General features: G+C 55.2%; 4 protein-coding genes across 6 annotated transcripts in view; 3 read left to right on the plus strand and 1 right to left on the minus strand.

Moving 5' to 3' along the window:
• Nucleotides 1-16,934, plus strand: part of LOC309889234 (butyrophilin subfamily 1 member A1-like) — a gene marked incomplete at its 5' end in the record, with an annotated part of 38,157 nt that overhangs the window by 5,525 nt on the left and 15,698 nt on the right. Inside the window, 3 exons of the mRNA XM_082781995.1 lie at nucleotides 7,162-7,182; nucleotides 7,276-7,296; nucleotides 7,423-7,443. Coding sequence (XP_082638121.1) covers nucleotides 7,162-7,182; nucleotides 7,276-7,296; nucleotides 7,423-7,443 — 63 coding nt within the window. The remainder of the gene's footprint in view (nucleotides 1-7,161; nucleotides 7,183-7,275; nucleotides 7,297-7,422; nucleotides 7,444-16,934) is intronic.
• Nucleotides 1,157-6,512, plus strand: LOC309889199 (butyrophilin subfamily 3 member A2-like; the record flags this gene model as incomplete). Its single annotated transcript, XM_082781955.1, has 6 exons — nucleotides 1,157-1,167; nucleotides 1,404-1,535; nucleotides 4,618-5,054; nucleotides 5,696-5,977; nucleotides 6,106-6,210; nucleotides 6,439-6,512. 6 exons carry the CDS (start codon nucleotides 1,157-1,159, stop codon nucleotides 6,510-6,512), a joined length of 1,041 nt encoding a protein of 346 aa, XP_082638081.1.
• Nucleotides 7,678-9,265, plus strand: LOC309889214 (butyrophilin subfamily 1 member A1-like; the record flags this gene model as incomplete). The annotated part of the gene is made up of 4 exons (XM_082781975.1): nucleotides 7,678-7,698; nucleotides 7,806-7,826; nucleotides 7,985-8,017; nucleotides 8,074-9,265. The coding sequence occupies 4 exons, from the start codon at nucleotides 7,678-7,680 to the stop codon at nucleotides 8,731-8,733; spliced, it is 735 nt and encodes a 244-aa protein (XP_082638101.1). The 3' UTR covers nucleotides 8,734-9,265.
• LOC309889206 (HLA class II histocompatibility antigen, DM beta chain-like) lies at nucleotides 10,295-16,338 on the minus strand. 3 transcript variants are annotated; one of them, XM_082781965.1, is made up of 7 exons: nucleotides 16,201-16,338; nucleotides 14,778-14,807; nucleotides 11,942-12,018; nucleotides 10,799-11,083; nucleotides 10,597-10,716; nucleotides 10,485-10,520; nucleotides 10,295-10,402 (listed from the first exon to the last, which is right to left on the minus strand). In XM_082781965.1, the coding sequence occupies exons 1-7, from the start codon at nucleotides 16,221-16,223 to the stop codon at nucleotides 10,392-10,394; spliced, it is 582 nt and encodes a 193-aa protein (XP_082638091.1). In that variant the 5' UTR covers nucleotides 16,224-16,338; the 3' UTR covers nucleotides 10,295-10,391. The 3 variants fall into 3 exon arrangements, with proteins under 3 accessions (XP_082638091.1, XP_082638092.1, XP_082638090.1); XM_082781966.1 differs by lacking the exon at nucleotides 16,201-16,338 and having other exon boundaries at nucleotides 10,913-11,083; nucleotides 14,778-15,341; XM_082781964.1 differs by lacking the exon at nucleotides 16,201-16,338 and having other exon boundaries at nucleotides 14,778-15,341.

The following is a 16,934-nucleotide window of genomic DNA, read 5'->3' on the forward strand; positions in this document are numbered from 1 at the left end:
AGATGGGCGTCACGTTTGCTAGCCGCCAGTCAACTGGGACCTCCCCCGATAACCAGGACTGCTGATAAATGATGATAAGTGGCTTGGCCAGCTCCTCTGCCAGTTCTCTCAGTACCCTTGGGTGGATCCCATCCGGCCCCATCGACTTGCGCATATCCAAGTGCCATAGCAGGTCACCAACCAGTTCTTCGTTGATAGTGACGGCCACATCCCGCTCCCCATCCCCTTCCACCAGCTCAGGGTACTGGGTATCCAGAGAACAACCGGTATTGCCGCTAAAGACTGAGGCAAAGAAGGCATTGAGCACCTCCGTCTTTTCCTCATCTCTTGTAACTAAGTTTCCCCCCGCATCCAGTAAAGGATGGAGATTCTCCTTAGTCCTCCTTTTTGTGTTGATGTATTTATAAAAACATTTTTTGTTATCTTTAACGGCAGTAGCCAGATTGAGCTCCAGATGAGCTTTGGCCTCTCTAATTTTGACCCTGCACAGCCTCACAACATCCTTATAGTCCTCCCTAGTGGCCTGCCCACTTTTCCAAAGATTATAAACCCTCTTTTTTCTCCTAAGCTCAAGCCACAATTCTCTGTTCAGACAGGCTGGTCTTCTTCCCTGCCAGCTCGTCTTTGGCCACGTGGGGACAGACCGTTCCTGCGCCATTAAGATTTCCCTCTTGAAGAGCGCCCAGCCTTCCTGGACTACTTTGCCCTTCAGAACCGCCTCCCAGGGGACTCTACCAACCAGTGTCCTCAGCAGCACAAAGTCAGCCCTCCGGAAGTCCAATACAGCGGTTTTACTGGTCCCCTTCCTGGCCGCGCCAAGAATAGAGAACTCCACCATTTCGTGGTCACTCTGCCCAAGACAGCTCCCAACAATCACATCCTCCACCAGTCTTTCTCTGTTTGTGAAGAAAAGGTCTAGCGGGGCGCCACCCCTGGGCGGCAGGCAGGGCTATTTTTTCTGGCATAGAGCCTTCTTGAGGGAGCTGCCAGGATCCAGCAGCCCTCACCAGGGAGGCTAACAAGGCATAGGCAGAGCCAGCAGGGCCCCCTCCTCAGCCGTTCAAAAGCTGCCGCTGGGAAGCGCAACAACCAGGAACGCAGCGACCAGGGTGGGCAAACAGGGCATGGTGCATCAGAAGGGAGTGGCAGGCAGTTCATGCAGTCAGGGTGAGCAGGGAGGGCAGAGCGTCCCCCCCGCCCATACGAACACCTCCTCTAACGGCGGTCTACCACTAGCTAGGCTGCAATGGTTTCCACCAGACACAGTGCTCTCTCTAGCAAGTCTGTACACACCCAGACTGGCTGCCCGCTCAAAAATGCACCAGTTCAGGTCTCTGGGTGCAGGGAGGGTCTGAGCCTCTTGCTGCCATCTGCGGGAGGCAGAGAGACTGTGTGTGCGTGAGGTGCGAGCAGGTGGATGACCTGATCCGCGTGGTGGCAGAACTCAAGGAGGAGGTGGAGAGGTTGAGGGCTACCAGGGACTATGAGCGGGAGATAGAGTGGTGGGGCAACTCCCTGCGGGGCCTGAAGGAGAGGTACCGGGGTGAGACAACCTTAATGGGGGTTGACCCCCTCCCCTGTCGCTGATGGGCAGAGGGAAGGGACCTAGGAGTTGAGGAGGAATGGAGACAGGTCCCTGCTCGACATCGCAGGCGATGCCACCCCATACAAGCCCCACCTTCCCAGGTGCCCTTCAGCAACAGGTTTGAGGCCCTGGAGCTTGAGGGACCGGTAGCTGAGGAAGAGGTAGAAAGTGTAGCCAGGAGGATGCCTACGGTGAGGAAGTCGACTCCACACCTCAGGACTGCTATCTTCTTTTGATAGTCCAGGCTGGCAGTGATGACATTGAAGAGAGAAGCCTGAAGGCTATCAAACGGGAAGTTAGGAGACCGGGGCAGTTAGTGGATGGAGCAGGAGTACAGTTGGAACAGATCTCCACACTGCATCCCACGGAGGAGCCCCCGGTGCAGGAGGTGGATGGGGCCTGAAGGAGGCTGCAGCCCATGGAGAGGCCCCGCAGGATCAGGCCCCAGGCTGGAGCCGCAGCCCGTGGAGAGGAGCCCCCGCAGGATCAGGAGGTCTGGGGGGAGCTGCCACCCATGGGGGACCCAGATTGGAACAGTTTGCTCCTGACAGATGTACCCTATACTACAGACCCATACTGGGGCAGTTGTTGGACTGCTGCTGCCTGTGGGAAGCACATGTAGGATCAGTTTGGGAAGGACGGCATCCCATGGGAGGAGTTGTTGACTCGGCTGAGGGTGGAAAGCCCTTGCAGGGAGATCTGGACAGACTGGAGAGCTGGGCAATCTCCAACTGCATGAAGTTTAACAAAGGCAAGTGCCAGGTCCTGCACCTGGGATGGGGCAACCCTGTGTATATGTGCAGACTGGGGGATGAGACGCTGGAGAGCAGCCCTGCAGAGAGGGATCTGGGGGTTGTGGTTGACAGCAAGCTGAACATGAGCCAGCAGTGTGCACTAGCAGCCAGGAGGGCCAACTGTATCCTGGGGTGCATCGAGTACGGCATTGCTAGTCGGTCCAGGGAGGTGATTGTCCCACTCTACTCTGTGATCTGCAGCCTCACCTCGAGGACTCTGTGCAGTTCTGGGCACCACAGTACAAGAAGGATGTGAAACTATTGGAGAGTGTCCAGAGAAAGGACCCAGAGATGGTGAAGGGCCTAGAGGGGAAGATGTATGCATTCAGCCAGATCTCTTCGTACTCTGGGATGAATCCCATCAGGCCCTATAGTCTTGTATGCATTCATCTGGAGCAGCAAATCCCACACAAATTTGGGGTTTGTTGGGACTATATCGTACCTGCAGTCACTGTCCTTTAGCTCAGGGCACCTGGAGTCCCACAGCCCAGCATCAGTATTAAGGCAAAGAAAGCATTAAACATCTCTGTGAAGTCGATGACCCTGTCTGACCATCCCCATCAAGTAACAGAACAATGCTTTCTCTCATCCTACTTTCACTTTTAAGAGAGTTTAAATAAAAAAAAAAAAAAAAAAACACATTTTATTTCCCCTCACAGTACTGTCCAGATTCAACTCAAATTGAGCTTTCGCCATATGAATTTTCTCCCTACAAAAGCAAACAGTACCTCTGTAGTCCTTCCATAATGCCTGACCTCGCCTCCAGCAAACAGGAACTTTCCTTATCCACCTAAGCTCTAGACAAAAGTCCCTGCCCATCTGAGCCAACCTTCTGCCATGGCTGCTTTAATGGAGATGGGAGCAGGGCTGGCACTTTGCCTTCAGCACCCTGGGCAAAGGGTGGCAGCTCTGGGCTCGACACCCAGCTGTGCCCCATTCCCTGCAGCCTCCGATCCTGCTCAGCTCTTCACTGCCATCTCTCCACATTTTCCCATTGCTCACAGTTTGATTCCTCCTTGCATGCATGGAGATGAACAAGCTTAGCCAGTGCCTTTCCCTGGAGGTCTGGAGAGGACCCTGCTGGGGACAAGCAACTCATGCTTGCTAAAGGCAGTGGACTGGGCACCCAGCTGCAATGGGATGGTGGTGCCAGCCTGGCAGAGCTCCCCAGACATTGCCCCAGGGGCAGAGGTGCTCCAGGAGGGTTATTGCAGCCAGGAACTGGGCAAAGGTTGGGAAAGATGGGCGGAGCCTTGTACTTTCTGCAGCTCTGCTGGGTGCTGTGAAGGACATCTCTCTTGGCTTGGAGAAAAACCCCTGGGGGGCCACCTGCCCCCTGGGGGACCTCTCTCTCAGATGGGGCTCCCCTGGGGCTGCAGTCACCCCACCTTCACCGGCCATGCCGGGGGCCTCCTGACTTCCCTCTTCACTCTGCTCCTCGTCCACCTGGGCTCAGGTAGGATCCTGCAAGGCTGCTGGGGGCTCTCCCCCCTGGGCCTGGCAGACGTGCTGCTGTGGGGCAGGGGAGAGGCTTTGGGAAAGAGGGTAACCGAGCCCACAGCTCGGCCCATGCTGGGTTTCACTTTCACTTTGGTTCTTTCACACAATATGGCTGCTGCCTTGCCTGCCCTTTCTGTGTCTCCTTCACCCGCCCAAATGCTGCAGAGAGGGCTCCCACTCCCAGCACACCTCCTTCTCCTGCACGTCCTCCCTCTCTCCCTCTCCTATTTCCCCGGTCATTTCCCATGGGACACGGGGGACACAGCACGCACCAACTCACCCTTTGTCACTCACTTCCCCTAAATTTACGATGGCAAAATCTTACCTCCTCTCTGTGCCCTTCTCCATTGCCCAGTGTGAGAAACATCTCAAATAATTTTCTTCAGACTAGACTTCTCTGAAGCTATTTTATTCACGATTGCAACGGTCCTGCCAATCAGGAGCACATTTTAGTAAACAAATCCTAACCTTTTATTCCCTATTACCCGACACCTGATCACCTCCGCAGTTTCCTCATTGGCTGAGTACTACAGGTTCACAAGCTACATGACACTCCTCTATACCATATATGTGCAATTTTTCTTTTTTTTTTTTTTCCAACCCTTTAATTTCTCCTTTCTTATGTTTTGAGAACTTGTGATCTTGTATTACTGTTCTCACACTTCTCATCCTGTTTTTCTCAAGCTTCTACCTTATTTTGGAACAGTGAGGCGTTCTATAGTCCACTTATCTACTTAGCATTACTCCTTATTATGACTACACAATTACCTTAAAATACAGAAAAATAATTCTCTACTGCAAAAACACAACATTGTTTCTCACACCAGCCCAGCTCAGAGTGGAGGGACCAGGACACCCTGTCACTGCTACCGTGGGGCAGGATGTTGAGCTGGACTGCCACTTGTCCCCTCAACACGATGCTCGCACCTTGGAGGTCAGGTGGATCCGGGACCATATCTCTGAGACAGTGCACCACTACCGCAATGGAGAGGACCTGTACGGGGAGCAGATGGATGCATATGCCGGGAGGACAGAGTTGGTCAGAGATGGTCTCTCTGCTGGAAACCTGGACTTGCAAATCATGGGGCTGAGACCCTCTGATGATGGCCAGTATTTCTGCACTGTGAAAAATGCTGATGTTTATGATGAAGCAACGGTGGATCTGGAGGTGTCAGGTTTGTGACTGGGGTAATACACCGGAAATTCCAGGGGAGAATTTAAGTTTCTTTTTCCTGTCTCAGCTATTAAACACCAAGAATATGGACAAATGGTGGTAGCATTTGGGAAGAGAGATCCATAGGTAGAATATAGATGTTAGTTTTCACTGGTGTCTATGCAGACCATTCCCATGATGGTTTAAGGGCACTGGGCACAGGCTGCTGAGCAGCCCCTTCATCTGTGCCTATGATGGTACCAAACACAGTGCCTGGAGCAGGGAAGAGACCTCTGAGCAGCTGGACCTCTTTTGGGCTTTGCTTTTTGTGCTGGGGGAGACCTGAGACATTGTCTGGAAGTCTCAGGGCTTCTTGAACCAGCAAAGCTTGGTGCAGAGAAGCTGCCTGGAGGTGCTGAAGCTCAGCACCTGGGTTTCCTGGGTGATTTGTGGCCACTGGCATTGTACATGCGCATCCCTGTTCTCTGGTTCTGGCACCAGGTAGGGTTGTCTGGGATGAGGGTGGGTGTGTAGATTGCCAGGTGTGAGAATCCCTGAAGCCATGGTTGGTCTGGGCTGTGTCTGGCATGGGAGCAGATGGGGTCTTTGCCTTGGAATGAATCCCTCCCCAAGTCAAGCCCCAGCCACGTGCTCTTCCCCCAGCCACAGGCACTGACCCCCACCTCTCCCTGGGGGGCTACGAGGCCGGAGGCGTCCGGGTGCTGTGTCGATCGGCTGGCTGGTACCCGCTGCCGCAGCTGCTGTGGAGGGATGCTCGCGGGCAGCACCTGCCCTCGGTCTCCCAGACACATTCCCAGGACCAGGAGGGGCTCTTTGAAATCGAAGGTGCCGTCATTGTGACCGGGAGCATGGAGGGGCCCTTGTCCTGCGTGGTCAGGAGCAGCCGCCTCCAGCAGGAACGGGAATCATCCCTGCACATCGCAGGTACAAATGGCACAGCCAGGGTGAGGTGTTCCTGGCCCCCACACTTCTCCTGAGCCGGCAGAAGTCTGGGTATTGCTTTTTCATCCACGGACATGTAAACACAGCACTTCTCCTGGTGCCTTTCTCAGCTCCCTTCTTCCACAACGCCCTGCCCTGGATGGTGGCTCTGGCTCTGGTCCTCATGCTTTTGGCTGTGTCCATTGGCCTCGGTGTATATCTCTTTCGAAAGCAAGGTAAGCTGGCAGCGCAGGGATGGAGCGCAGGGAGGTGTTCTGTAGGGACCCCCCTGGGTGTGGAGTGGGGCTGAGCCCTGGCCCAGGGAGGTGCGTAGGAGGAGGAAGGGAATGTTCTCCTGGGGATGCCAAAGGCCTTAGGATGGTCTTGGGTGGGAGACCAGGGAGCATGGCTGCAGCGTGGGGCTGGTGGCAAGGCGCAGCCCCCCTGCACATGTTCCCACCCAGCAACCAAGCTGCTCTGCTCACCACCTCTTCCTCCGCCTTTGCTTTTCAGCGGCACAGAGCCGAGAGCTGGGTGAGTCCTTGCAATCCCTGCCCCCAGCCCCTGGGGAAGTGGTGTCCCTGTGGGAGGGACTGGGCCTGGTCTGGGTGGGCTCTGGGGGCTTGTGTGCTGGTGGCTCGGGGGTGCTGGAGGAGCAGCTGGAGCCTGGGGTGGGAGTGGGGAGTGCTGGGGCTGGGGCTGCCCTGGGCACGGGACACGGCCAGGATGGCTGAAAGGAACGGGGATCAAGGTGGGGACGGGGAGCGAGCTGCGGGGCTGCCCCGCTCTGCACTGACGCTTCTGGGACAGGGACATCCTCCACCCGTCCCCATTCATTGCCACTTGTGTTTTGGTGGCAAGGTGCAGAGAGCTGCACAAGTGTCTGTCGTTACTGCTACAAGCCTTGCAAAAAGCTGGGCCTCGGTCCTTGTTAGTCTGGTCGATACAAGTCTGGGTGGAAGGTGGTCTGTGCGTGCACGAGACCAAAAATTTGGGGGTTTAGCCATGGCAGCAAGAATGGGGTGAAAGTCTCTCCACTCTTACCTTTCATTTTATTTTGCTTTTCTATAGCAGCGAAAAAGGATGCAAAGCTGGGTAAGTCTCCTTCCGCAAAGAGAAGGCATTTGGTGTCTTCCCATGGGCATACTCCCCTCTGACCGTACACTGCTTTTCTCTTTATTTTCCAGTGCAACAAGCTGTAGAGATAGGTGAGTGTCCATCCATGAACTGAAAGAATTTGTGGTATAGACATGGGATGAGAAGTTTTTCCCTCTGATCACATATTCCTTATGCTTTTCCAGAAGAAAAAGCTGAAAGACTGGGTGAGTCTCTCTTTCCCTGCCCCCAACCCCCAGGACTGAAGGAACTGAGGGTCATTCCTTTGTAGCAGCCACTTGATAAGAACCCGATCCCTCTCATCAATGCATTGCTCTTATTTTCCTTTTCAGAGGAACAAGCTGCAGAGCTGGGTGAGTGTCCATCCCTGAACTGGAAGAATTTGCAGTGTAGACATTGGATGAGAAGTTTTTTCCTCTGATCATGCATACCTTATGCTTTTCTTTTCCAGAGGAAAAAGATGCAAGACTGGGTGAGTTTCTCTTCCTCCCCCCAACTGAAGGAACTGGAAGTCTTTGGTTTGTAGCAGTAATTATTGAGAAACTGACTCCTCTCATCAATGCATTGCTTTTCTATTTTGTTTATAGATGAACAAGCTGCAGAGCTGGGTAAGTCTCACTCTCCAAACAGAAAAAAAAAAAAAAAAATAGGCATCAGAAATGGAATCAGAAACTGTGCCTTCTTCTCATATTTTCCTTTTCTCTTTCACTTTTAGAGAAACAAGCTGCAGAGCTGGGTAAGTCTCCTGGTGTTCAGACCCAACGGCAACACCAAGGCGATGTGCAGGGTTGGGTGGGCAGCTGGGACAGAGCACCCCAGGGCTGGCCCCTCACCCTGCCCACACCCACTGGGCACCAGCTGTGGGCTGTGACCAGCTCTCCCCTCTCCCTCCAGCATGGAGAAAGTTTCTGCTGCCTCAAAATACAGGTAGGTGTGCATTGGGTTGCCCTCTGCACTGCTCCGGCTTCCCTTGGTGGGGCAAGTTCAGCAGCCAAGAGGTGCCCCATATCCTGCCCCGTGGGGCAGCTCCTGGCCCCGAGCTGGGGAAAGCCTGCCCAGGGCTGAGCTCTGCCCCTGATGGCCTGGCTCCTTCTGTCCCTGCAGTGAAGGTGACCCTGGATCCACACACGGCTCATCCCCAGCTTGTCCTGTCTCAGGACAACAGCAGTGTGAGATGGAAAAGTGAATGGCAGCAGGTGCCTGACACACCAGAGAGATTTCACTATTGGTGCTGTGTGCTGGGCCGTGAGGAGTTCAGAGAGGGAAGGCACTGCTGGTTGGTGGAGGTGGAGGGAGAGCGGCTAAAGTATTCTTGGTGGGATGTGGGGGTGGCCAGGGCTTCTGTGGAGAGGAAGAATTTTCATAAAATATGCCCTGAAGAAGGGATCTGGGCTGTGCAGTACGATAAGGGGCAGCTCATGTCTCTCACATGGAATCGCACCCCCTTGTCCCTGTCCCCTGTCCCCACGAGGATCTGGGTCTGTCTGGACTGTACCCAGCAGCAGGTGTCTTTTATCAATGCTGACAATGGGGTCCAGATCTTCACTTTCACAGCAGCCTCCTTCAATGGGGAGAGCATCCACCCCTGGTTCCTACTGGGGAGAGAAGAAATTCAGCTGTGCCTGAGGGACAGCACCCTGTAAACCCTGTCCCCAGCCCTGGGGACCTCCTGCCCTTCTCCAGACACTCCTACATCACCTCTCCTTCATCCTGCAGGAGCACCACAGGAATGAGGGGCAGTGGGGACAGGGGCTCCCAAGCGTTCCTCCCTGCTGCTGGAGGAGGGCTGGGATGCTGCAAGCAGGGGCCAGGCCCCTTGCAGCCCCTGGGCTCTGCCCTGCACGTGGCTCCTGTGCTGGGGCACAAGCCCTGCTGGCACCCACGGGTCTCTCCCTGCCTCTGAGCCCCAGCGGACAGCACAGGGGCTGCAGCAGCTCTCCACGCTCCTCTCCCCTCTGCTTGCACTGCTTGCAGACCCCAGGGCAAGGGATGTGGTCACCGTGTGCTGCCAGCCATTGCAGGCCACCTTTGCCTCCTAGGTTGGGGTTGATCTTTGCTTTGTGCCTGGTGCTGAGCATGAGCAGCCTGTGGGGGCTCTTTGTTCCCTCCTCTGGAGCACATCAAGGCCCAGCAGCAGCAGGACTGTGTCAAATAAAGTTTTGTACAGGAAGATGGAGTCTGGCAGTGGCATTTCTTGGGTGCTTTGTGTCCTGAGGCTTTGGTGCCTGGGAAGGCGTCTGGCAGCAGACCTGTCCTTGGTGTTGGTCCTGGGAGTCAGAGCCAGGAGCAATTTAAATTCCAGCTGCTCCCATTTCCCCAGCTGGAGCCTGGGACCCCCTTGTCCCATCTGGGTCATTGTGCTGCCCAGGGGGGCACCCAAAGGGCTTGCAACCTCCCGTCACAAAGGCTTTGTTGAGGTTGTCCCCACACTGGAGCATCTCCTGGAAGTCCTTCAAGCAGAGGGAGCAGGTCTCCTCAGCCTAAAGCCCAAGATCACAGAATGACAGAATAACCCGAGTTGGTAGGGACCCAACGGGACCATCGAGTCCATCTTGAGACTCCACAAAGGCCAACCCAAAAATCAGACCCTCTCTCAAACAGCCTTCTGCAAACACTGCTTCAGCTGCAGCAGGCTCAGGGACATGGCTACGTCCCTTGGGAGCCTGTTCCAGTGCCTGAGCACCCTCTCAGGAAATAAATAGTTTCTGAACATCTGGCCTGAACCTTCCCTGAAACAGCTCCTCTGGCCCTCTCGCTGGCTCCAGAGAGAAGAGACGGGAGCCAGCCCCTCCGCTCCCCTCAACAGGAAGCTGTGGGCCACCATGAGGCCTCCCCTGTGTCTCCTCTGCTATGGGCTCAACAAGCCAAGCACCTTCAGCCGCTCCTCACACGCCTTGCCCTGCAGAGCCTTCGCTGTCCTTGTAGCCCTCCCCTGCAGGCTCTCGCACAGTTTCACGCCCTTCGTCTGCTGCGGTGCCCACAGCTGCACGCAGTGCTCGAGGCGAGGCTGCAGGAGGCCGAGCAGAGCGGGACGATCCCTTCCCTCGGCGGGCCAGCAGTGCCGTGCCTGAGGCACCCCAGGGCACGCTTGGCCCTTTGGGGTCCCATGCCATGGTCCCCACACACCCACTCCTCTTGGTGAGACACCGTAGGAGTGTGTGAGCCTTTGCCCTGTCCCCAGAACTCTGCAGAGACACCAGTGGGGCTTGTGGAGCATCTTTATTGTCAGCACCACGGCATCGGGTCTGAGATGGGACCAACCAGGAGCCACCGGTGCCAGGAGGTGTCTGTCTGGGGGTCCTCAGATGCTGCCTGGGGAAGGGGGGGACACACAGGGTGAGAGATGGGGTGATTCGTCCCTTGCCGATGGGGACGGGGATGGGGACACCGTTACCTGCGGGGTAGTTGTCTCCAGGGAGGGGAGTGTAACCTGTGGGGGGGAGAAGAGGAGTGAGCAGAGTCCTTGTCACCCTTGACCACCGCCCCGGCTCTCCCCGGACACTCACCCGGGGCAGGAGGCCTGGCCCTGAAGCAGTAGATGCCGGCGAGAAATAAGCCAAGTCCCAGCACCATCAGCACGATGGCCACCGCCACCATTATGGTCACCTCCGGCATCAGTCTGGGACCTGCGGGGACACGGCCGGGTGAGTGGCAGCAAGGAGCCAAGACCGCTGGCCTCCGGCTGCGGTCCTGCGCCTCTCCACTCACTCCAGTCCTCCAGGAGAGGCTCCTGCAGGCTGACGTGCTGCACCGAGCACGTGTAGGTGTCGCCTGCCACCGGGGCCACCAGCAGGGACATCTGCATCTGGTAGGTCCAGTCACCGTTGGGGATGGCGGAGATGGGGTTGTAGTCATCGGGCTCCATGATGTCCCCGTTGTGCAGCCAGATGACGGTCACCTCGGGGGGGTAGAAGCCCCAGATGTGGTAGCTGAGGCGGACGGGCACACGGGCGTTCCCCGTCTCCGCGGGGATGATGCGGACTTGGGGCTGCGCTGGAGCAGGGATGGGGATGGGGTCAGTGGTGGGCAAGCCCCTTTTCCCTGCCCTGTGCAACGTCCCCACGCAATCTTCCGTGCAACGCTCCCGTGCAACACTCCTGTGCAAAGCTGCCCACAACTTCCCCATGCCACTTCCCCATGCAACACACCCATGCAAAGCTCTAGGCATTGTCCCTTGTGATGTCTCGTGCGACATCCCCATGCGATGCCCTGTGCAACGCCCCTGTGCCACACCCTGCTAGAGGCATTGCTCTGTGCAACATTGCCTTGCAAAGGGCAATGCAATGCCCTGTGCAGTACTCCTTGCAACATCCCCCTGTGACGTCCTCACGCAGTGTGCTCTGCAACGCCCCCATGCAATGCCCGGTGCAACATCTCCTTGCAACATGCTCTACAACACCCCTGTGCAACATCCCCATACAGTGCCCGGTGCAAAATCTTGCTGAGGCGATCAGCTCCAGGGCAGACTCTTTCTGCAGCAGAACAGGGGATCCCACAGGCAGGGCTATTTTTTCCCAGCATCAAGCCCACTTGACGGAGCCGCCAAGACCCAGCAGCCCTCACGAGGGAAGCTAACAAGGCGTAGGCAGAGCTAGCAGCACCCCCTGCCCGGCCGTTCAAAAGCAGCCCCTGGGGAGCGCGGCGACCAGGAACGCAGTGACCATGGTGGGCAAACAGGGCATGGCGCATCAGAAGGGAGTAGCACGGCAGTCCATGCAGACAAGATGAGCAGGGAGGGCAGAGCGTTCCCCCCGGACCATACGAACAACTCCTCTAACGGCGGTCTATCGCTAGCTAGGCTCCAATGGTCTGCACCAGGCACAGTGTTCTCTCTAGCAAGTCTGTACTCACCCAGACTGACTGCCCACTCCAAAATGCACCAGTTCAGGTCTCTGGATGCAGGGAGCCTCTGAGACTCTTGCTGCCATCTGCGGGAGGCAGAGAGACTGTGTGTGCGTGAGGTGCGAGCAGGTGGATGACCTGATCCGCGTGGTGGCAGAACTCAAGGAGGAGGTGGAGAGGTTAAGGGCTATCAGGGAGTGTGAGTGGGAGATAGAGTGGTGGGGCAACTCCCTGCGGGGCCTGAAGGAGAGGTACCGGGGTGAGACACCCCAAATGGGGGTGGACCCCCCCCCCACGGTCGCTGTTGGGCAGAGGGAGGGGACGTAGGAGTTGAGGAGGAATGGAGACAGGTCCTGCTTGACACTGCACCCCCTGCCGGCCCCACCTTCCCAGGTGCCCTTCCACAACAGGTTTGAGGCCCTGGAGCTTGAGAGACCGGTAGCTTAGGAAGAGGGCCGGAGGGCAGACCCGGGAAACTACAGGCCTGTCAGTTTGACCTCAGTGCCAGGAAAGCTCATGGAGCAGATCCTCCTGAGAGTCATCATGCAGCACTTGCAGGGGAAGCAGGCGATCAGGCCCAGTCAGCATGGCTTTATGAAAGGCAGGTCATGCCTGACGAACCTGATCTCCTTCTATGACAGAGTGACGCGCTGGGTGGATGAGGGAAAGGCTGTGGATGTGGTCTACCTTGACTTCAGCAAGGCTTTTGACACCGTCTCCCACAGCATTCTCCTCAAGAAACTGACTGCTCTTGGCTTGGACTGGCGCACGCTTCGTTGGGTTAGAAACTGGCTGGATAGCGAGGCCCAAAGAGTCGTGGTGAATGGAGTCAAGTCCAGTTGGAGGCCAGTCACTAGTGGCGTCCCCCAGGGCTCGGTGCTGGGGCCAGTCCTCTTTAATATCTTCATCGATGATCTGGACGAGGGCATCGAGTGCACCCTCAGTAAATTTGCAGATGACACCAAGTTAGGTGCGTGTGTCTATCTGCTTGAGGGTAGGAAAGCTCTGCAGGAGGATCTGGATAGGCTGGACCGATGGGCTGAGGTCAACTGCATGAAGTTTAACAAGGCCAAGTGCCGGGTCCTGCACCTGGGGCGCAATAACCCCAAGCAGAGCTACAGGCTGGGAGAGGAATGGTTGGAGAGCTGCTAGGCAGAGAAGGACCTGGGAGTGATGGTGGATAGTCGGCTGAATATGAGCCAGCAGTGTGCTCAGGTGGCCAAGAAGGCCAACGGCATCCTGGCTTGTATCAGAAACAGCGTGACCAGCAGGGCTAGGGAAGTGATCGTTCCCCTGTACTCAGCTCTGGTGAGGCTGCACCTCGAGTACTGTGTTCAGTTTTGGGCCCCTCGCTACAAGAAGGACATCGAGGTGCTTGAGCGGGTGCAGAGAAGGGCGACGAAGCTGGTGAGGGGCCTGGAGAACAAGTCCTACGAGGAGCGGCTGAGGGAGCTGGGCTTGTTCAGCCTGGAGAAGAGGAGGCTCAGGGGTGACCTTATCGCTCTTTTTAGGTACCTCAAGGGAGGCTGTAGCGAGGTGGGGGTTGGTCTGTTCTCCCACGTGCCTGGTGACAGGACGAGGGGGAATGGGCTTAAGTTGAGCCAGGGGAGTTTTAGGTTAGATGTTAGGAAGAACTTCTTCACTGAAAGGGTTGTGAGGCACTGGAACAGGCTGCCCAGGGAAGTGGTGGAGTCACCATCCCTGGAAGTCTTCAAAAGACGTTTAGATGTAGAGCTTAGGGATATGGTTTAGTGGGGACTGTTAGCGTTAGGTCAGAGGTTGGACTCGATGACCTTGAGGTCTCTTCCAACCTAGAAAAATTCTGTGATTCTGTGATTCTGTGAGGTAGAAAGTGTAGCCAGGAGGATGCCTAGGGTGAGGAAGTCGACTCCAAGCCTCAGGACTGCTATCCTCTTTTGATAGTCCAGGCTGGCAGTGCTGACATTGAAGAGAGAAGCCTGAAGGCTATCAAACGGGACGTTAGGGGACTGGGGTGGTTAGTGGATGGAGCGGGAGTACAGCTCCACTGCAGCCCATGGAGGAGCCGCCAGTGCAGGAGGTGGAAGAGGCCTGGAGGAGGCTGCGGCCCATGGAGAGCCCCCGCAGGAGCAGGCCCCAGGCCGGAGCCACAGCCCATGGAGAGGAGCCCATGCAGGATCAGGATCACTGGGGGGAGCTGCCACCCATCGGGGGACCCAGATTGGAACAGTTTGCTCCTGACAGATGTACCCCATACTACAGACCCATAGAGTAGCAGTTGTTGGAGAACTGCTGACTCGGCTGAAGGTGGAGAGGCCTTGCAGATAGATCTGGTCAGACTGGAGAGCTGGGCAATCTCCAACTGCATGAAATTTAACAAAGGCAAGTGCCAGGTCCTGCACCTGGGACACGGCAACCCTGGCTATACGTGCAGACTGAGGGATGAGACACTGGAGAGCAGCCCTGCAGAGGGGGATCTGGGGGTTGTGGTTGATAGCAAGCTGAACATGAGCCAGCAGTGTGCACTAGCAGCCAGGAGGGCCAACTGTATCCTGGGGTGCATCGAGCACGGCATTACTAGTTGATCGAGGGAGGTGATGTCCCACTCTACTCTACGCTGGGCAGCCTCACCTCGAGGACTCTGTGCAGTTCTGGGCACCACAGTTCAAGAAGGACGTGAAACTATTGGAGAGTGTCCAGAGAAGGGCCACAGAGATGGTAAAGGGCCTAGAGGGGAAGATGTATTCCTTCTGCCAGATCTCTTCGTACTCTGGGATGAATCCCATCAGGCCCTATAGTCTTGTATGCATTCATCTGGAGCAGCAAATCCCACACAAATTTGGGGTTTGTTGGGACTATATCGTACCTGCAGTCACTGTCCTCCAGCTCAGGGCACCTGGGGTCCCACAGCCCAGCATCAGTGTTGAAAACAAAGGCAAAGAAAGCAATAAACATCTCTGTGAATGACCCTGTCTGACCATCCCCATCAAGTAACAGACCAATGCTTTCTCTCATCCTACTTTTCCTGTTAAGATAGTTTAAGGAAAAAAAAAAAACAAAAACAAAAACAAAAAAAAAAAAAAAAAAAAAAAAAAACACACATTTTATTGCCCCTCACAGTACTGTCCAGATTCAACTCAAATTGAGCTTTGGCCATATGAATTTTCTCCCTACAAAAGCAAACAGTACCTCTGTAGTCTTTGCATGTTGCCTGACTTCCCTTCCAGCAAACAGGAACTTTCCACATCCACCTAAGCTCTAGAAGAAGGTCCCTGCCCATCTGAGCCAACCATCTACCACGGCTGATTTAATGGAGCCGGGAGAGGCACTGGCATTTTGCCTTCAGCACCCTGGGCAAAGGGTGGCAGCTCTGGGCTCGGCACCCAGCTGTGCCCCATTCCCTGCAGCCTCCGATCCTGCTCAGCTCTTCACTGCCATCTCTCCACATTTTCCCATTGCTCACAGTTTGATTCCTCCTTGCATGCATGGAGATGAACAAGCTTAGCCAGTGCCTTTCCCTGGAGGTCTGAAGAGGCCCCTGCTGGGGACAAGCAACTCGTGCTTGCTAAAGGGCACCCAGCTGCAATGGGATGGTGGTGCCAGCCCTGCAGAGCTCCCCAGACATTGCCCTAGGGGCAGAGCTGCTCCAGGAGGGTTATTGCAGCCAGGAACTGGGCAAAGTTTGGGAAAGTTGGGCGTAGCCTTGTACTTTCTGCAGCTCTGCTGGGTGCCGTGAGGGACGTCTATCTTGGCTTGGAGAAGAACCCCTGGGGGGCCACCTGCCCCCTGGGGGACCTCTCTCTCAGATGGGGCTCACTTGGGGCTGTAGCTGCCCTAGCCTCACCGGCCATGCCAGGGATCTCCTGACTTCCCTCGTTACTCTGCTCCTCCTCTGCCTGGGCTCAGGTAGGATCCTGTGGGGATGCTGGGGGCTCTCCCCCCTGGGCCTGGCAGACGTGCTGCTGTGGGGCAGGGGAGAGGCTTTGGGAAAGAGGGTAACCGAGCCCACAGCTCGGCCCATGCTGGGTTTCACTTTCACTTTGGTTCTTTCACGTAATATGGCTGCTGCCTTGCCTGCCCTTTCTGTGTCTCCTTCACCCGCCCGAATGCTGCAGAGAGGGCTCCCACTCCCAGCACACCTCCTTCTCCTGCACGTCCTCCCTCTCTCCCTCTCCTGTTTCCCCGGTCATATCCCATGGGACACAGGGGACGCAGCACGTACCAACTCATGCATCAGCTCACCCCCTTTGTCACTCACTTCCCCTAAATTTACGATGGCAAAATCTCACCTCCTCTCTGTGCCCTTCTCCATTGCCCAGTGTGAGAAACAACTCAAATAATTTTCTTCAGACAGGATCTTCTCTGAAGCTATTTTATTCACGATTGCAACGGTCCTGCCAATCAGGAGCACATTTTAGTAAACAAATCCTAACCTTTTATTCCCTATTACCCGACGCCTGATCACCTCCCCTGTTTCCTCATTGGATGAGTACTACAAGTTCACAAGCTACTCGATGCTCCTCTATACCATATATGTGCAATTTTTATTTTTTTTTTCCAACCCTTTAATTTTTCCTTTCTTATGTTTTGAGAACTTTTGATCTTTGTTCTCCTGTTCCCACACTGCTCATCCTCTTTTTCTCAAGCTTCTACCTTATTTTGGAACAGTGAGGCCTTCTACGGTCCACTTATCTCCTTAGCATTTCTCCTTATTATGACTACACAATTACCTTGGAATACAGAAAAATAATTCTCTACTGCAAAAATAGACCTTTGTTTCTCACAGTTCCCCCCTCTTCTTTTCTTACTCCTATTGTTGTTTTTGCACTTCTTCACATACCGCACTCTGAAGTTTTTCCAACATTAAGGTGCTGTATTTTTTTTCGCATGTCACGGGGCATGATAGATATACAATGCCATTATTTTACAATACCAACAAATAGTTGTTGGAGCCAATTCTATTCAGCCAATAACAAAATTAGTTTCTCCCAAATATTTCTAAATCCCCAGGAAGTGTCATCTT

This window comes from Aythya marila, assembly GCF_965140915.1.
Source record: "Aythya marila genome assembly, chromosome: 33".
Taxonomy (NCBI): Eukaryota; Metazoa; Chordata; class Aves; order Anseriformes; family Anatidae; genus Aythya; species Aythya marila.

Bases quoted from the DNA above. Each gene is read 5' to 3' on its own strand.
- LOC309889206 (XM_082781964.1), bottom strand. From the start codon at position 14,926: ATGAGAGAAAGCATTGGTCTGTTACTTGATGGGGATGGTCAGACAGGG. The intron at 11,084-11,941 runs GTGAGTACAGAC...TCCCTGCTCCAG, and splicing joins GGAGTGGGCAGTCAGTCTGG to CGCAGCCCCAAGTCCGCATC. The intron at 10,521-10,596 runs GTGAGTGTCCGG...TCCCCCCCACAG, and splicing joins GGCCAGGCCTCCTGCCCCGG to GTTACACTCCCCTCCCTGGA.